The sequence below is a fragment of the Leptopilina heterotoma genome, unplaced genomic scaffold (genome assembly GCF_015476425.1).
Source record: "Leptopilina heterotoma isolate Lh14 unplaced genomic scaffold, ASM1547642v1 Lhet_123, whole genome shotgun sequence".
Lineage (NCBI taxonomy): Eukaryota > Metazoa > Arthropoda > Insecta > Hymenoptera > Figitidae > Leptopilina > Leptopilina heterotoma.
Genome location: NW_025110842.1, coordinates 2,729,200 through 2,747,521, shown reverse-complemented (window position 1 = coordinate 2,747,521; position 18,322 = coordinate 2,729,200). Strand labels below are relative to the sequence as shown.

The 18,322-nt window shown below is 26.4% G+C and overlaps 5 protein-coding genes across 6 annotated transcripts in view; 4 read left to right on the top strand and 1 right to left on the bottom strand.

Annotated features, from left to right (window-relative positions):
- Positions 1-2,867: 2,867 nt before the first annotated feature.
- Positions 2,868-4,052, top strand: LOC122512550. Its single transcript, XM_043628449.1, has 3 exons — positions 2,868-3,220; positions 3,380-3,446; positions 3,960-4,052. Exons 1-3 carry the CDS (start codon positions 2,868-2,870, stop codon positions 4,050-4,052), a joined length of 513 nt encoding a protein of 170 aa, XP_043484384.1.
- A 774-nt stretch (positions 4,053-4,826) lies between these two features.
- On the top strand, positions 4,827-5,644 carry LOC122512686. Its single transcript, XM_043628676.1, has one exon. It carries the CDS (start codon positions 5,063-5,065, stop codon positions 5,429-5,431), a length of 369 nt encoding a protein of 122 aa, XP_043484611.1. The 5' UTR covers positions 4,827-5,062; the 3' UTR covers positions 5,432-5,644.
- Positions 5,645-6,041: 397 nt separating this feature from the next.
- Positions 6,042-6,617, top strand: LOC122512687. Its single transcript, XM_043628677.1, has one exon. It carries the CDS (start codon positions 6,218-6,220, stop codon positions 6,548-6,550), a length of 333 nt encoding a protein of 110 aa, XP_043484612.1. The 5' UTR covers positions 6,042-6,217; the 3' UTR covers positions 6,551-6,617.
- Positions 6,618-8,750: 2,133 nt separating this feature from the next.
- On the top strand, positions 8,751-12,761 carry LOC122512684 (transmembrane protein 70 homolog, mitochondrial). The gene is made up of 3 exons (XM_043628673.1): positions 8,751-8,993; positions 9,629-9,982; positions 12,506-12,761. The coding sequence occupies exons 1-3, from the start codon at positions 8,877-8,879 to the stop codon at positions 12,713-12,715; spliced, it is 681 nt and encodes a 226-aa protein (XP_043484608.1). The 5' UTR covers positions 8,751-8,876; the 3' UTR covers positions 12,716-12,761.
- A 62-nt stretch (positions 12,762-12,823) lies between these two features.
- The window catches only part of LOC122512679 (ankyrin repeat domain-containing protein 12), a 38,574-nt gene continuing 33,075 nt past the window's right edge, over positions 12,824-18,322 (bottom strand). Inside the window, exons 7-10 of one of the 2 annotated variants that reach the window (XR_006302656.1) lie at positions 17,567-18,095; positions 16,880-17,335; positions 13,449-13,895; positions 12,824-13,009 (exon numbers count right to left, since the gene is read on the bottom strand). Coding sequence is in view for 1 of the 2 variants with exons in the window: in XM_043628669.1 (XP_043484604.1) it covers positions 13,716-13,895; positions 16,880-17,335; positions 17,567-18,095 (1,165 nt within the window). In the remaining variant the exon portion in view is untranslated. Of the gene's footprint in view, positions 13,010-13,398; positions 13,896-16,879; positions 17,336-17,566; positions 18,096-18,322 lie in introns of those variants that run through there. The other variant, XM_043628669.1, reaches the window with a different exon arrangement.

Below are 18,322 nucleotides of genomic sequence, written 5' to 3'. Positions count from 1 at the left end.
GTGGCAAACGTATTCGGTATGATGAACTGGACAATATTAAAAAGAAGCACCATACAGGGATTTTTTCTAATTTCAATGCGTGCCAGACTTCCAATAATTTTAACAATTGGATCTGTTATACCATTAACCTACGATACTTTCCTAATGGTAAGAATATTAATTTTAGCAAAGAAAGAAAATTTTTAACCAGAGATGAAAAAGATTTATCGTTTACAGATTTTGAAAACTTCGTACACAACCTACAATTTGCTAGAAACTACAAATGCAAAACATTAGCATATTCTATTTATTAATGTTAGACATAAAATTTACCGCTTAAGTGCAACATTGTTTAAAGATTAAGACTAAAGATTAAAAATTAAGGTTAAAAAGAATTTCGAAGAATTTGAAAATTTTTTGAAAGAAGTAATAATTTTCTTTCGAAACGTATAAGAAATCATTGACATCCCGTTGAATTTAGGAATGGAAATTTAAATGATAGAAATTTAAATGAAGATATTTAAAGAACTAGTTTAATTAACACGAAATTTTAAGAGGCAACTCACTGTTCCAGAGATTATTTCTGACCACTAGAGATATATTTTTAAGCACAAGACCAAATGGGTTGTAATTTGAAAAACGTATCATAAAATCTATTTCTTGAAGTTGAAATAAAATTTATCTTCAAGAGATATTGAAAACAGCTTATAATTAATTAATGAAGACGATAAATGCATAGCAGATGCGTACGAATAGAAACATCTTGGAAAACTGATCAATAAGTGGCTGCATGATAAATGAACTAAGATGCAATGAAGCATTAAAACTTGTCATCATTTTCAGACTCTTTACAGCCTTGTGAATAAATAATTCGAATACAGTTCAACAATGTAAAATAAGCGACTTTCTTATCCATTAGAAGGAATTACATTTATTTCCCAACATACCTATCATGTCATTATTCTTTTAAAAATTTCATAACATCAATAACTCCATGCTATAAAATTTTTAAACCTACTTTAATAATAAATACCGTCATATTTCGAAACAAGTATTATGAAAACTCTCCTCCTTTATACTAAATGGAAATTTTATAACAGCAAAGAGTTTGCAACAAGCATACAACAAGAATTGTTAAACTAAGAATTTTGCCTCACGATAAACTTATTCCACCATATAATCCTATTCTACCCTTTAATAAATTTTCTCCTACATCTATTTTACTACCTTTTGTAAACCAGTGCAGAAATTAAAAACAAATTTTTATAAACCAGCCAAATAAATACAATATTGATAACTAAAAACGAGAACAACAGTAGAAGAAAACAATTGATGCAAACTGTAGAAAATACCCCTTTACCAAAATGTACAAAGCTGATTATTCAATAAAACTTTTTACAATTGCTGGTATTCATAGACCAATAGAATGGTCGTCGATTATTACAAAAACTCTATATAGTATTTTTACTGCTTGAACAATTACTCATTTTTATTTTCTTAATATTTTAATGTGCCTGTACCTTGTACTTCGTACATTGAATGATATTAATGAATTTGCCGAATGTCTGTGTTTGTTTCTTGCTCTATTCGTCGCTTGTACTAAAATGACAAACTTTCTCTTGAAAGAAAATGATATTATAAGATTGTTGAATATCTTAGATGCAGACTGCTTGAAAATTCGGGACAATACTGAGAAGATGATGCAGGACAAATCTGATTTTATAGCTAGGTGAGTATTTTGGGTTTTGCTTTTGATTCATAATCTTTTTCTCCATTTAGATGACTTTTGTAGCAACGTCAGAGCCGGTACTACTATTTAGAAAATGATTTAATTTATGAATTTATTTTCCTGGCATTTGAAGTACTTCTTCCTGAACTTGATGAGCCTCTTCTACCTGAGTAAGACAATCCAAGTCGCGGAATTCAAATACCACCTTCTCTTTCACTAACTTAAGTCTATTTCCTCTTATCTTGATGATCTTCTTCAAGACTAGCCGAATATAACTGAAGAATCCTCTATTTTACTAACCAAAGATTACTAAAACTCCTTTTGATGATTTCGGCGACTATCTGAAGTCTACTAAAAGTTCTTGATTACCTAAGTACAATTTTTTATCTCTGCAGTGAAAGCCTCATTGTTAAAGCCATTCCTGGCACTGATGATATCTAGTGACTATTAGTATCTTTCTGATTGGGCACGACATAAAACCTATCTTTCTTGCACGATTACTCAAGTCTAGTTTTCTTCCTGGATTGGTAATCAAAACATTAAAATACATCTCTCGCTTGTTGGGTGCTAATTTAATTTTCTGATTGAGTACCTCTTCCAAAAATTTCATGATCCTCTTTTACCTGGGTAAGACAATCCAATTTGCGGATTTCCAGAGTCACCATTCTTGCATTGACTAAAGTCTACTAAAGTCTACTAAAGCTTCCTCTGCTTTGATAACATTCACGAAAACTGTCTAAAACTTACTAAAACTTCTGGTTTTTATGATTTTGGCGATGACTGATTCAAGTCTATTAAAAATTCTGGTTTTGATGATATTTCGCTGATGATTGATTCAAGCATACTGAACTATATCGACTTTCTCAAACACTTCATCCAACATTTACTGGATCTGGGTAAGGTTTAACAATAACTGGGTAAGACAATCCAAGTCGCGGATTTCAAATATCACCTTAATGAACTGATCGACCTCTATTGAAACATAAAAAACATCTGGTTTTTGATGTCCCTAAGGTGGATACAATCTTCAAAAGTGCGTCGAACGAACCTTAAAAATGATGATGACCCTGATCTAAATTTTAACTGAAAATTCTAACATTCCCAAAAACATAAAAAGAACATTTTTCATTTCAGAAGGAATACGAAATACTTTTCAATAATGACCTTTCTGGCACTGGCTGCAATGATATTCAGCGGAGTAGCGAAAGGAAAGGATAATATAACCCTACCACTAAAAGTATTATTGCCCTATGATTATAGTCAAAAATTAGCATTTACCTTGACATACTTGAGTCAATCGGTGTGCCTCTATTTCGCCGCTTTAATTAACGTTGCCACGGAAACTTTTGTAATGACAATGATAATTCAAATTTGCTCCCAACTTGATATAATATGTCACCGTCTACAATATCTCTCAGATGACAATGAAAACAAAAAATCTCTAATGTATCAAAAAATTGAGGAGGCCAATATTATCAAAGACTGCGTCATTCATCATAATTACATCTTCAGGTAAAATTTTTAAAGGTTAACATTTTGCAACCAACAAAAGAAAAATTAATCATTTGCTAACAATTACAGATTCAGTAGTGACTTAAATAAAATTTTTAACGTTGTATTTGGTATACAATTTTTGGGCTCAATTTTAAATATTTGCACTCTTGTGTTCAGTTTATCGATAAAGAAGGAAGTTAATGACAAGGTTATAGTACAAAGTATTATTTTGACCTTCTTCCATGTACGTTCCAAAAACGTTTTTAGAATGTTTCCTGACCGCAAAATAATGTTCTAAAAACGTTTTTGGAACGAACATGGTTTTTTGCCCAGAGGGTAGTAAGATAAGGTAATTTAAAATTATGTTAAAGAAGTTAATTAAAAAAGAGTAATTGATTAAAAATTGATTTAGAGAAACTTGTCAAGAGAACTATTAATTTTTTTTCTAAAACAGAGTTTAAAAGTAGGAAACATATTTAGTTTGATGAACTGGACAATATTAAAAAAAAGCACTAAACAGGGACTTTTTCTGATTGCAATGGTTGGTAGACTTCCAATAATTTTAACGAGTGGATCCATAATACCATTGACTTATGATACTTTTCTAAAGGTAAAATTATTAATTTCAAAAGGGAACTTTTTAAGTTTTGAAGATAAAAATATTTATATTTACAGATTTTGAAAACTTCATACACAGCCTACAATTTACTAAAAAATACAAATGCATAACATTAACATATGTTTTAACTCTTTGTAGTTGCTAATAATCGTTATCGTCAAAAATCGTCAGTTTGGAAGCTGGGCGATAATAGGAATTACGTTCAATGACGACAGAGAGGAGATGAGTTAGAATCGTCAGAGGGTTATAATTACGAAAGAATACATATATTCCTTCTTTATAAAATATATTGTGAAGAAAAATAATAGTACCCTAGAACGAAATGATTGTAACATAAGATTAAAGTTATGGTTACAAATTGTATAAAGATCAATCTACGCACATGCAAATTAATGAACTGATAGAATATAAAATAAAAGTCAAATATATAAATGATTAAAATTGATTGAAAACAAATTATTATAAGAGGAAATAGCTACAAGAATCCTATATATACCTTATAATGCACATCAAGTGTAGCGTGATCACCTTTTCCAAATTAAAAATTCCTTATTTTACGTAGGTTCCAATTTAATGAAGACGATAAATTCATGGCAGTTTGTAAGAATAGAAACATCTTGGAAAACTTATCAATAAGTGACTGCATGATATATGAATTAATACTGGATACGATGGAGGATTAAAAATTGTCATCATTTTCAGACTCTTTACAGCCGTTTGAATAAATAATGCGAATACTGCAGTTCAACATTGAAAATGCGTCGATTGGAAGGAATTACATTTATTTCCCAACATACCTATCATTATTCTTATAAAAATTTCATAACATGGGGTGAATAACGACTTTAATAATAAATACCTATATTTCGAAACAATTATTGTGAAAACTAGCCTCCTTTATACGGGATCCCCTACTTTATACTATATTTGAATATTTTGTAATCGCAGACAGTTTCGATCAAGCAACCACAAGTTTAATACTCTAAGAATTTTGCCTCACGATAAACTTATTTCACAATATAATAGAATTCTACCCTTTAATAAATTGTCTCCTTCATCTATTTTACTGCCCTTCGTAATCTACTTAGTAAAAAAGGAACAATTTTTGATAAAACAAAAATTTCGTAGACAGTCTGCCAAATAGAGCCTTCAGTAATTTCTCCGAAATTGTACTTTAACAGTACAAAATAAAAGAACCTTTTTGATGAAATTAATCGAAAGTAGCAAGCAAAACGGCAAGAATGTACAAAGCTGATTATTCAATAAAACTATTAACAATTGCTGGTGTTCATAGACCAATAGAATGGTCTTTGATTATTACGAAAACTCTATATAACATTTTTACTGCTTTTATGATTAGTCATTTTTATTTATTCGATATTTCACTGTGCATGTACCTTGTACTTTATACCCTGAATGATATTGACGAATTCGCAGAATCCTTATGTTGGTCTCTTGCTGCCTTCGTAACTTGTATCAAGATGACCAACTTTCTCTTAAGGGGAAATGATATTATAAGATTGATGAATATCTTAAATGAAGACTGCTTGAAAATTCGGGATAGTACTGAGAAGATGATGCAGGAGAAATGTGATTTTATAGCTAGGTGAGTATTTTGGGATTTGTTTTTGATTCATAATCATTTTCTCTATTTAGATGACTTTTCAATCAACGCCTAGAGACGGTACTGTTACTTATTATTACTGTTTAAAAAACGATTTAATTTGGGACTTGATGAACCTCTTCTACCTGGGTAAGACAATCCAATTCGCGAATTTCTAGAGTCACCTCTCGGGCACTATAACTAAAGTCTACTAAAGCTTCCTCTACTTTGATGACTTTTACAAAAACCGACTAAAACTTACCAAAACTTTTGTTTTTGACGATTTCGGCGATGACTGATTCAAGTCTGCTAAAATTTCTGTTTTTGATGATTTCGTCGATGACTTTGAATCATACTGACTATGTCGACTTTCTCGAACACATCTTCCAACATTTACTGATTCTGGGTAAGGTCCAAAAAAACCTGGGTAAGGCAATCCAAGTCGCGGATTTCAATTGTTACCTTTCCTCGTACTGACTGACATCTACTAAAACTTTCGGTTTTGATGACCTCAGCAATAAAAGTTTCTTTGTTAGAACCACCTACGAATTATGTCCAAGTATTACAGTCCTAATAAAACCTTAATTCATTCTACGAGTGCTACGCAGGGATACGAATCAAAAAACTCAAGAGATTAGAATAAAAAATCTAAAAACGAAAGTAGCCCCTAGCAATAGCAGAAACTTAATGGTGATTCGGATTTCCAGTAACAATAAAAGTACTTAACAATATTTTCTATTTCAGAAGGAACACAAAATACTTCTTCATAATAACCTCCGCGACAGTGTTCGCAATGATATTCGGCGGATTGGCGAAGGGAAAGGACAATATAACCCTACCACTAAAAGCATCATTTCCCTACGACTATAATCAAAACTTAGCATTTTCCTTGACATACTTCAGTCAATCGGTCTGCCTCTATTCCGCCGGTTTAATTACCGTTGCTTCGGAAACATTTGTAATGACAATGCTGATTCAAATTTGCTCCCAACTTGATATACTATGTCATCGTCTACAATATCTCTCAGATTTCCACCAAAACAAAAAATCCCTAATGTATCACAAAGCGGAAGAGGCCAACATTATCAAAGACTGCGTCATTCATCATAATTACATCTTCAGGTAAAATTTTAGAAGCGCAATTTACATTTACATTGTGCCATTTACTCTATTTCCATATTTAAGAAAAAAAATTAATTATTTGCTACAATTACAGATTCAGCACCGAACTAAATAACATTTTTAACATTGTATTTGGTATACAATTTTTTGGCTCAATTTTAAATATTTGCACTCTTGTGTTCAGTTTATCGACGAAAAATGAATTCAATGACAAGGTTATCGTTCAAAGTATTGCATTAACTAACTTTTTATTTCAAATTTTTCTCTATTGTCATTTTGGAAATGCAGTTATGTTAAAAGTAGGTACTGGTAAAATTAACAGCTTTTAGAACTAATTAAAGAAGATAATTTAAAATTGTGGTAGAGAATTTAATTAAAAATTAAGTTGGAGAAATAGTTGAAAAAATTAACTTGACCCACAGCATCTAAACTTGGAGCAACGTTGACAATATAGCTGCAAGTTTTTTTTAAATATTTATATTTATTTTAATATTCATTTTTTTCTATTAACAATATTAAGGATACGTTGTCAATGTTATTGCAAATTTAGATGATGTTAGGAAAGTTGAAGATAAAAATTAGAAAATTAGAAATAATTATGAAGGGAATTTTTAATACAAGAATTTTTTTGATAGAGTTTAAAACTAGCAAACGTGTTCAGTATGATGAATTGGACAACATTAAAAAGGAGTACTAAAGAGGGCCTCTCTCTAATTTCAATGCGTGCTAGATTTCCCATAATTTTAACAAGTGGATCTGTAATACCATTAACCTACGATACTTTTCTAATGGTAGGAATATTATAATTTTGGCAAAGAAAATTTTTTACCATAAAGATAACAAAAATATATCAATTCCAGATTTTGAGAACTTCATACACAGCCTACAATTTACTGCAAACTTCAAATGCATAACAGTAGCATATTCTATTTATTAACATTAGACAAAAAATTTTGCAGAATATTGAAGAATTTTGAAGAAATGGAGAATTTTCGGAAAAGATAATTTCTTTAATGAAGAAGAGAAATATTTCCGTAAATATGGAAGACTGTAACATAAATATGGCACCGACTTTTAATAGAGGCCATTTTATATCTCCGCTAGTTTTTTTTTTACTAAAAAGAAAGAGAAAAGCCAGCACCATACCAAGAAGAATATTTTTTAAGAGTTAATGTACCTTTTTTACCGAAATCTTAAATTTAATATTTTTTCTAGTATCGCATTAGATGTAGTTAAACTTTGAAAATATAAAAATTTGTTCAAATAAAACGTTATTTGATTGATCAAAATGTTTTTCTATATTTTTTTCAAGCCGAATGCTCATTTATTACAAACGAAAGTTATAAAACATTCTAGAAAAGCCTAATTAGAAAAATAAATATTTCGCGCAAGTTTGTTTTTGCAGCGTATAAATTTATTTTATTTATTTTTCGTTAAAAAGAAATGTTATGAACGAAAACTAAACTTTGTGTATAATAATAGATTTTTAGGTTAAGTCGACGCTTGAGTATTAAAATTGTTCACCTTGTTCACAAACGATTTTCTCGAACATCAACGTAACCTAAAAATCTCTATTCTAGACTCGGCCTCAAAATGAATTTAGAAAAATAAAAATTTTCACGCGACTTCCTCTGGAAGAGTGGAAATTTTTATTTTCCTTTTAACAAAAATTGAATTTAATTGAAGCTCGAGTTAAAAATAGATTTAAGCACAAAACACCTTAAAATTTAAATCGCAGAATCGTAAAACTGAAGAATGAGAAAGAAAAGGATAGACATATATATTTAAATCCTTTTCTTTCTTATTCTTAAAATTTACGATTCTAGGATTTAAGGTTATGTTATTCTACGGTCATTTTCCCCATAGTAAAGTATATGGGGCACGTTACCACTGAATAACATGACTTTAAGGTTTCATTGTGCTTAGGACTAATCTACTTTCTATTTTCTATATATAAAATATGTAATAAAAAATTAATTTTAATTTTCACCTGTTAAAATCTGCTCGCTTGATAGTTGCTCTGCATTAAGATTGGTTTAGACTTGCTCATCATGACAAACTGTCGTCGTGGTTAAAATATCGTCCCAAACTGCCGTGCCGTGAACAGCGGAACGTTAGTCAGCGCCACCGGTAGAAATGGTCATTTTCAAAAGCGCCTCAACTTACGAAAGTGGGAACACGTATTGCACTCGAGTGACAGTAGACATATTAACCCAACTTTAACTTAAAAGTTGTATTTTGATTATGCCGAATTTCTTTTTCTTCCTTATTTTCTCTGTAAAATCTATCTGTAAATAATAAATAAAACAGAAACCCAGAAATTAGAAAAAATGGCACTACTCTTAAGAACATGGGTCAAAAATTATGGAAGACGATGTTGTATAGAAATCAGTCATTCAAAATACACCTGCCTTGTAAATACAAAAATTACCGAGAATAAAATTAAGGTTCGTGTACATATACTTTCTTTCCCTGTTACTTTCATTTTCCCTAATTTTTGTATTTATAAAAAAATTTTCCTAATATTTTTTCTTAAATATTCTATTTATTTTACTCGAAACTTTTAATTTTATTCAATAATAATGATAAAAATATTGTAGGCACCTAAGAAGCAAAAAATTTTAGGTTATGTTTAACTCCATCCAAAATAATAAAAACTATTTCTTCTTTTCCACAATTATTAATTAAGGCAAAAAGTAATGCAAACATAACTTTAAAATGATTTTCTTTGGTAAAATTGCTTTTACGAAGCGAATCAATTTTTTAAGTATCTGAACAGAATGGAAACGTAATCGGAATTATTATCAACTCATTTCTTCCGATTCCGTTTCTCTATTGCTTTTGGCCTTTAATTTGAATTAAAAAATTTAATTTCTCTGCTATTGAGATAATTTTTTTTATTTCTTTGATATTAAGTAAAAAATGACAATAATTGTGTCAATATAGAAGAAATGCGTCAATAACATAAAAAAGTAGAAAAATAATTATATAAATAATAATTTATATAAAATAATTATATAAATAATAATTTATATAAAATAATTATATAAATGTAACTTTAAAAAAAATATTTTAACTTCAGGTGACGACTTGCCTGCAAAGGAGAAATTATTCATCCAAACAAACTCCACCAATTTCATCGTCAATTGAAATTTACTCGGGCATTTTAACTCGACAAATTCGTAATATTAAAGTATTTTCATTATGCACATCATGCCTCGGCATAATGGCACAACCGATAATTTATCAAAAAATGGCACAGAGCAGTGGTTTAGGAACAATAATTGGTGTCTCAGTATTTTTCTCTCTATTTGCAATAGGAACGCCACTACTTCTTAATTTAATAACAAAAAAGTACATCACCCATATCGAATACGTACCGGAAGAGGATAAATACGTCGCATCAACGTACACATTATTTTTGCAAAAAAGAAAGGTTCGTATGTACGCCGAATGAAAAGTCTAAATATCTTAAGTTTTACACGAGAGGAAAAAGGATAGAAATGTCGTTTTTCTTCTTCTAGAAGAGGGCGCCGGAAGATATTTCTATCCTTTTCTCTCTCGTGTGAAAATTAAAATATGATTTAAATCTTATATTTTCTTTATCTTAACCTCTAAATTTTATTTATTTATTTATTTAAATATTTCTTATATACAAAAAACTTAAAATATAAAACTATCTGTTAATTTTAAAAAATTATATTTAATATTAAAAGCATTATTATTAGGAATTTTTAGAAATACAAAAATCTTTAAAAGTTTTATTAAATTAAAATCATGGAAATTTTGAAATTTGGATAAATTTAATTTTACTAAATTTCAATTATATGCAAGTTTTTCAATTATACAAAGTGAAAAATATATCATCTTTCAAAAATATTATTTTTAATATTCTTTAAAAACTTATTTAAAAATTTTTTTTTTTAATATTAAATTTTTTTAAAATCAAAAAAAGGACTATAGTTGTAAACATATAGAATTGCATTTTCGTATGTATATAATTGATTTCTAGAAAAATTTCCTAAAAATTATTTATAAAATAATTGATAAATTGATTGAGAGAAGAATTTTGGTATAAAAATTCAAAAAAAATAATTGAATTTTTGAACAATTGCAGTTGAAATTTTTTAGAAATAATTGAATTTCGAAAGTTTTTTAAATTGAAATTGTTGATAAAATTCTACGCAAACACTCAATTATTTTCAAAAAAAAAAATTTTAATTTCCCAGGAATTCAATTATTTAAAAAAGAATTGTTATAAATTTTTAAAAAATCATTTATTTAAACAATTTTTATAAAATTCTTCACAATAATTCAATTATTTTCAAAAAAATTTAATAAAATTTTTATCAAAATTTCAATTATTTTAAAAAAATTAATAAAATTCAATTTCTTTAAAAAAATTTAATAAAATTCGTTGCAAGAATTCAATTATTTTCATAAATAATAAACTTCTAGAGAATAATTAAATTATTTAGGGAAGAACTTTAGTAAAAATTCTTTAAAATAAAAAAAATAAAAAAAAAATTTTTCTTCAAAACAATTGAATTTTTGAAAAATTGCAATTATGTATTTTTTAGAAAAAATAAAATTTAAAAAGGTTTTCGGAATTAAAATCTTCGAAAATTTTAATTTTATAATTTTGTATTTCTCCACGGAAATTAAAATTTCAAAAATACTTTCGCTGTAAAACCTTTTGAATTTTAATTATTTATAAAAATTTTAATTTACAAATCATCCAAAATTCAATTATTTCATAGAATTTTTCAATATACAATTCTTCAATAGTTTAAGAATAATTTTAAAAAATAAAAATCTTTAAAATTTAATTTTATTTCAATATTATAAAATTTGACAAAATTTTAAATTGTTTCATTTTTTTAAAATTATTTTCATGAATTGAACTATCTTCAAAAATGATATTACAATTTTTTAATTACGGAACTTTATAAAAAAAATTTTGAAAATAATTGAAATTATGCAAAGAAATTTTATTACTTTTGAAAATAATTGAATTTTCCCAAGTATTTTATTAAAATTCATAAAAATAATTGAATTATTGGGAAGAATTTTATAAAAAATATTTAAATAATTGATTTTTTCGAAAAAATGTATGAAAATTCTATTTTAAATAATTTAATTCCTGAGAAATTTTTATTATTTATAAAAATAATTAAATGTTTGCGTAAAATTTTTTCAAAATTTTTTTGGAAATAATTTAATTTTTTGGGAAATCTTATTAAAATACTAAATATTAAAAAATAATTGAATTAAAATAAATTTTTCAAAATACGTAAATTTTGATAAGAATTTTATTAAAATTTTTAAAAATAATTGAAAGTTTAAAAAGAATTTTTTTGAAAAATTTTGAAAATATTGAATTTTTGCGAAGAATTTAATATTTCATTTTCGAAAGTAATTGGAATTTTAGTAAGAATGTTGTTGAATTTTATGAAAATAATTCAAATTCTGTTAAGAAATTTTATTACTTTTGAAAATAATTGAATTTTTGTAATGAATATTGTTATTTATGAAAATAATTGAATTTTTTTAAAGAATTTTATTTTAAAAAATAAATGAAATCTTGACGAGAATTATTAAAAAAAATTTTGAAAATACATCATTGAATTTCTGCGAAGAAATTTATAAACATTTTTCTTGAAAGTAAATTTAAAAATTATCAAACTGAGAAATATTTTTGAAAATAATTGAATTTCGGGGAAGAATTTTTCTATTTATACAGATAATTGAAATCTTGAAGAGAATTTTTAAATAAAATTTTGAAAATAATTTAATTTCATTTTCGAAAAGAATTGAAATTTTGATCATCAGATTTGATGTTGTAAACTTCAATTCAATAAAAATAGACAAATAATTAAAAAAAATTTTTTTTTAAATAGCGAATAAAAAAATGATACAAATTTAAAAAAAAAATACTTACTTGCCTCTTTTTCGACAGTTGAACTTCGAGCCAAAGGACGTTTTCGTCCCGGACGTCCCAGGAATGTTCACTTCGTGTTTAATAAAAAAAACACCTCTATTCATAACTCCGGAATCATTTCAAGATTTACATCACTACAAACGAATAATGGGCTACGACAAGCCAATTGATTTAAAGCTTGAAACTCCGTTAAACAGTGACGAAAAAGCCGCCGAACCTAGTAAATAATAAACAGAGGAATTAGTTAGAAATAAAAAAACAAATCGTTTGGAAAGTTCTTAACTTTATTATTATTAGTTTTTTTTTACTTCCTCCTCCTTTTTCTTCCTCCTTCTCTTTCTCCTTTTCTCTTCTCTCTATTCTTCTCCTTATTTCACTCTGGGATGCTTTTTTATACACATGAAGTTTTTTTTTTCTCTTTTCTTTTAATGGCTAGTTACAAAGTATGTACAAGATGTGTGTGTGTGTGAATATGACTTGGAGATGAAAATCGACAAAAAAAAACAAACACTTAGGAAAAACCTAGAAAAAAAATGAAATTGTAAAAAAAAATCATTTAAATATAGATTATTATTGACTTGAAAATTAAAAATGCAGCCTCATTTCGTATAAAAAGAACCAGATTCTATCAGTTGACGCAAATTATATATTTTAAAAAACAAAATTATTATTATATCATTTTTCTAAAATATAAAAAAAAAATGAAAAAAGAACCAAGAAAACGAATAAAAATTATAAAAACGATAAAAAGAACAAAAGTAAATAAAAACGAAAAGAGAGATAAAAACAAGAAAATGGTTTCAAGAAAAAAAAAGATTTCAAAAATAGTGAAAACAGTTAAAAAAAAAGTGAAAAACAAAGAAAAAGGAAAAATAGTAAAAAAAGGGAAAAAGAAAATAATAGTAAAACAATGCTTCTGAAAAAAATTTTTTGAAACTTGATTTAAAAAAATGTTAGTTACCTAATTTTACTATGGAAAAGACAGTGAAATAATTCGCGTCACTGTTGGAACAAAATTTTGTTCTTATATCGATAAAGAGATCACAGATTATACCCTCGACTCGATCGAAGATAAACAAAAGGTAATAATGGGTATTTTGTTTCTTGACTAATATTGTAAGTGCGGATTTTTGTACAAGTTTTTTTTTCTTTTTTTCTTCTACTGCCTCATCATCTTCTTCTTCGTCTTCTTTGTCTTCTTTTTATTCTTCTTATGCTGATAGGTAAACTATGTTGGTAGAAGGTCAAAGTCATCGGCAACGTGGACCATTGGAACGTGAAGATCTTCAATTTGTGGCGTCGCCTTAAATTCGCAAAGGCCAACTTCCTTTAATTTCCATTCCCAGTCCATTCGCTGGACCGCGTGCAGTGATTCCGCTTCATTGTGATGTCTCAATAACATTGCCTCCTAAAAAAACAAAAGAAAAATTATATTTTTTAATTTGTAAACTAAAAGAAAAGATAACTTTGCACTCATCAACTAAAAATTACTATTTACTAATTTTTTTACAATTTTGATACTATTTGGATACTTTTTCCGATTTGTGATACTAAAAGCTACTTTTTTCTTTTTTATTAGAATTGACAATACTTTAAATCGGCTAATAATTGAAATAAAGAAATTATTCAATTATTTTATCAAATAAAATTAGTTTTTCGACAAAATTCAATTATTTTCAAAATTTTGTTCAAAATTTTCTTTAAGATTTCAATTATCTTTTTAAATAGCGAAATTCTTCTCCAAAATTCAATTATTTTCAAAAATTTTAATAAAATTCTTCTTCAAAATTCAATTATTTTCAATTTCGTCGCAGATATTCAATTATTTTCAAAACTGTTTTAAAATTTCTTGTCAAGATTTCAATTATCATTTTAAAATAGCAAAATTTTTCGCCAAAATTCAATTATTTTCATAAATTTTAATAAAATTCATATCAAAATTTCAATTATTTTCGAAAATGAAAAAAGAAATTCTTTGATAAAATTCAATTATTTTTACAATTTTTTCAAAAATTCTCTTTAAGATTTTAATTATCTGTATAAATAGCAAAATTCTTCGCTGAAATTTATTTATTTTCAAAAATTTTAATAAGATTTCATTTATTTTCAAAAATTTTTCTCCATTCTATAATTTTCAATATTTACTATTTTCATTAAATTTCCCAAAAAATTCAATTCCTTTAGAAAAATGTTGATAAAATTATACGGAAATATTCAATTATTTCCATAAATAACAATATTCATCACAAGAATTCAAATTTTTTTAAAAGAAAAAAATTTCTTCGCAGAATTTCAATTATTTTCAACATTTTTTTCTAAATTCTCGTTAAGATTTCAATTATTTTTTAAAATTGCAAAATTCTTCTCCAAAATTCAATTATTTTTATAAATAGCTTGCTTTTTATAAAAATAATTGAATTTTGAATATTCTTCTCACAAATTCAATTATTTTTGGTAAAATTTCACAAAAAAGTTCAATTATTTTTATAAAATGTAATAAAATTCTTTACATGAATTCAATTACAAAAAATAAAAGAGAAACTTGTAGAAAATTCAATTACTTTCATAAATAGTAAAACTCTTCGCAAGAATTCAATTATTTTCAGGAATTTTAATAAAATTCTTTACAAAAATTCAATTATTGACATAATTAACAATATTCTTCACAAGAATTTAAATATTTTTAAAAGTAATAAAATTTCTTCGCAGAATTCCAATTTATTTAAAAAATTTTAATAAAATTCTTATCAAAATTTTATTACAATTCTTTGATAAAATTCAATTATAAATAATAAAATTTCCACAGAAATTCAATTACATATTTGAAATACAATTTTTATAAAATTTAGTGAATGAAATAAATTTTGTTTATAATTTTGATAAAATTTGTTTATAAAAATTCATTTCTTTTCAATTCAATTATAATTATTTTCCTCAAAGGAATTAATTTATTTTCAAAATTCTTATTTACAAATTCTGAAAAAAAATTCAACGTTCTTAAAAAAAAAGCTTGAATAAAATTCTCGCAATTCAAATATTCATAAAATTCGTTGCAAATATTTAATTATTTTCATAAATAATAAAATTCTTCTCAGGATTTCAATTATTTTTAATAAAATTTTAAATTCAAATTCCTTGAAAGAATAATTTAATTGAAAAAATTTGCAATTAATTGAAGATTTTGTCAAATTTAATTGAAATAAATTTTATATTGCAGGGCATGTTATTTTTTTAATTTTAAAAATTATTTTTAAACATAATCGTATTTTTGAATAACTTTAACTAAAAATTTCGAAAATAATTCAACTTTAGAAAAACTAAGAATTGAAGTTATTACCAGGATAAAAAAATGTAAATATTTTTAATGGAAATTTTCGAATTCAATATTACTCGTTTTCCATTTAAATTCAAAAAACTTCATTTTCGAATTCAATTTCTAGTCTTTAATTTAAATTTAAAAAAAAACAATTAATTATCGAATTCGATTTCTCTTTTTCAATTTAAATTTTTAAAAAACATTTAATTTCCGAATTCAAGTTTTCGTTATCAATTTAAAGTTGAAAAAACACTTAATTTTCGAATTCAACTTCTCGTTTTCAATGTAAATTAAAAAAAACACTTAATTTTTTCATTCAATTTCTCGTTTTTACTTTAAGTTTAAAAGAAAACAATTAATTTTCGAATTCAATTTCTCGTTTTTATTTTAAATTTAAAAGAAAACACTTAATTTTTTAATTCATTTTTTCGTTTTCAATTAAAAAAAAACACTTCATTTACGAATTCAAGTTTTCGTTTTCAATTTAAACTTAAAAAGTGACTTTATTTCCGAATTCAATTTCTCGTTTTCAATTTAAGTTTAAAAGAAAGCACTTAATTTCCAAAGTGAATTTTTCGTTTACATTTTAAAGTTGAAAAGACTAATTTAAAAAACTGAAACTAAACTAAAAAAAAATTAAAATTATTAAATTTATCTATTTTATTCATTACAGGAAGAGAAAACTTTTAGAAAAATAAAATTTTTGAAAATTACATTTTAGAAATTAAATTTCTTTTTGTAAATTATATTACGATCTTTTAAACTAATCAGTCAGAAGCACAGATCAGTCGGTTTTCACGTAACAAATTTATTTACTGTTTACTTTTTCCCATCGTCAAGAAGAAATCAATTTTTTAATGATTACCTTTAAAGTGACTCGGGATTTATTTATTATTATTAATAATAATGTACGAAAAATATAAAAACACTAATAAAAATACGAAAAATACGGAAAATACTAAAATAAAGATACAAAAAATATAAAAATACTTATAAAAAGGGAAAAATGTAAAGAAAACGAATAAAATAAATTCCTTCTCACGAGAGTTAAAAATTTAAAAGAAGCAAAAATTTACCTTAATTTTTTCCCACTTATCGTCGACATCCTGCAACCAACTCAAAAATAATCGTCCATTGTAACGACTGCGCGCATTACGATCCTTTTCCTCTTGCTCGGGTGTTATGACATTGTAAACCTCCTCGTCCTTAAGTATTGTACAAACAGAAAATGGAAGCGATTGATTTGCCAATGCACGCGCCGCTCTTCCATGTACCCTCAAAATTTCCTGCTCCACCGATAAGACTAGTTTCTCCTTTTCAACGACATGCTGCATTCTTAAACGATAACGATATTTCTCCTGATCAACATAGAGATCCTTCATTGGTTGTATCAGTCCCGCTGGTATATTAACATTTGGTTTTGTCTCACGATTACCCGCCAAAACATATGTACAACGATTCATTAAATAATCCTTAAAGCCCTGCGGTGGCTTCGGCTGAACTGGAAATAGACCCTTTCTTCTGCTTTCAATCTGAAAAAAGAATTATTTATTATTATTTTTTTGACGATTTATTTATTTATTTATGACATATGTGGAAAAGATGAAAAAAAACTAAAACTATTTGAAAATTTTTTAAGAATTTTTAAATTAAGTTATTGAAAAATTCAATTGAAATTCACGATTCATTCTGTTAAAAATGAATTTTTAATCAAGAAAAATTAAATAATACTTAAAAATAAAAAAATATGAAAGAATAATAACCTGTTTTCTAATATTGAGGAACAATTGATAACAATTAGTGATCGGTTGATCGTGTGGATGGACCTCGGGACCCGAACTCGTCGCCTCTGATGTTTCACTGGACGCTGTGACCGACGCCTGTTGCGATTCCTTATTGGGCTTAATTTTCCTCTTCCTCGGATGCAATTCAACGGGTGCTGTTGTCGTGACATTCGTCGACGTCGTCGATGATTGTACTGTCAATGAATTATCCGACGATTCATTGGCACAATCCTTTTGTGTTTTAACATTATCACTGTTCTTCTCTGACTTCTCCATTGCCGTTGTCTTTGTATTTGACGTTGTTGTCGATTCCGTTGAATTCGCTTTGCCATTTGACTCGGAATTATTGCCCGATTCGGAATTCGCCGGCTGTGGCGATGAATTATTTGAACGATCAGCAGCAGATGATGCACTCGGCAGTGGCGATGAATTTGAATAATTTCCATTGCCACTCGATGTTGTCGATGATGATTCTTTTGAATTTGCTGAACCATTCCCGCCGTTTCCACTGTTTTCATAGAAAAATGTTTGTTATTTACAAATTTACTATTTAAATACTAATTTAAATTTGTTTATTAAAAACAAAAATTTACTATTTATTCTTACTATTAATTAATTAATTAGTAATTAACTATAATAATCTTGGAATTCTTTAACTCATTTTCAGTTACTCAATCGTAAGTTTCTTCATGATTTTCCTTTAGAAAACGAAAAAAAATTTGCAAAATTCCTTTT

What these genes read in the sequence shown, in the direction of transcription:
- LOC122512687 (XM_043628677.1), top strand. Translation starts at nt 6,218, where the DNA reads ATGATATTCGGCGGATTGGCGAAGGGAAAGGACAATATAACCCTACCA.
- LOC122512550 (XM_043628449.1), top strand. Translation starts at nt 2,868, where the DNA reads ATGACCTTTCTGGCACTGGCTGCAATGATATTCAGCGGAGTAGCGAAA. An exon ending in CATCATAATTACATCTTCAG is followed by an intron (nt 3,221 to 3,379) that starts GTAAAATTTTTA and finishes TCTTGTGTTCAG; the next exon opens with TTTATCGATAAAGAAGGAAG. An exon ending in TTATTTTGACCTTCTTCCAT is followed by an intron (nt 3,447 to 3,959) that starts GTACGTTCCAAA and finishes AACTCTTTGTAG; the next exon opens with TTGCTAATAATCGTTATCGT.
- LOC122512686 (XM_043628676.1), top strand. Translation starts at nt 5,063, where the DNA reads ATGTACAAAGCTGATTATTCAATAAAACTATTAACAATTGCTGGTGTT.
- LOC122512684 (XM_043628673.1), top strand. Translation starts at nt 8,877, where the DNA reads ATGGCACTACTCTTAAGAACATGGGTCAAAAATTATGGAAGACGATGT. An exon ending in TTACCGAGAATAAAATTAAG is followed by an intron (nt 8,994 to 9,628) that starts GTTCGTGTACAT and finishes TTTTAACTTCAG; the next exon opens with GTGACGACTTGCCTGCAAAG. An exon ending in TATTTTTGCAAAAAAGAAAG is followed by an intron (nt 9,983 to 12,505) that starts GTTCGTATGTAC and finishes CTTTTTCGACAG; the next exon opens with TTGAACTTCGAGCCAAAGGA.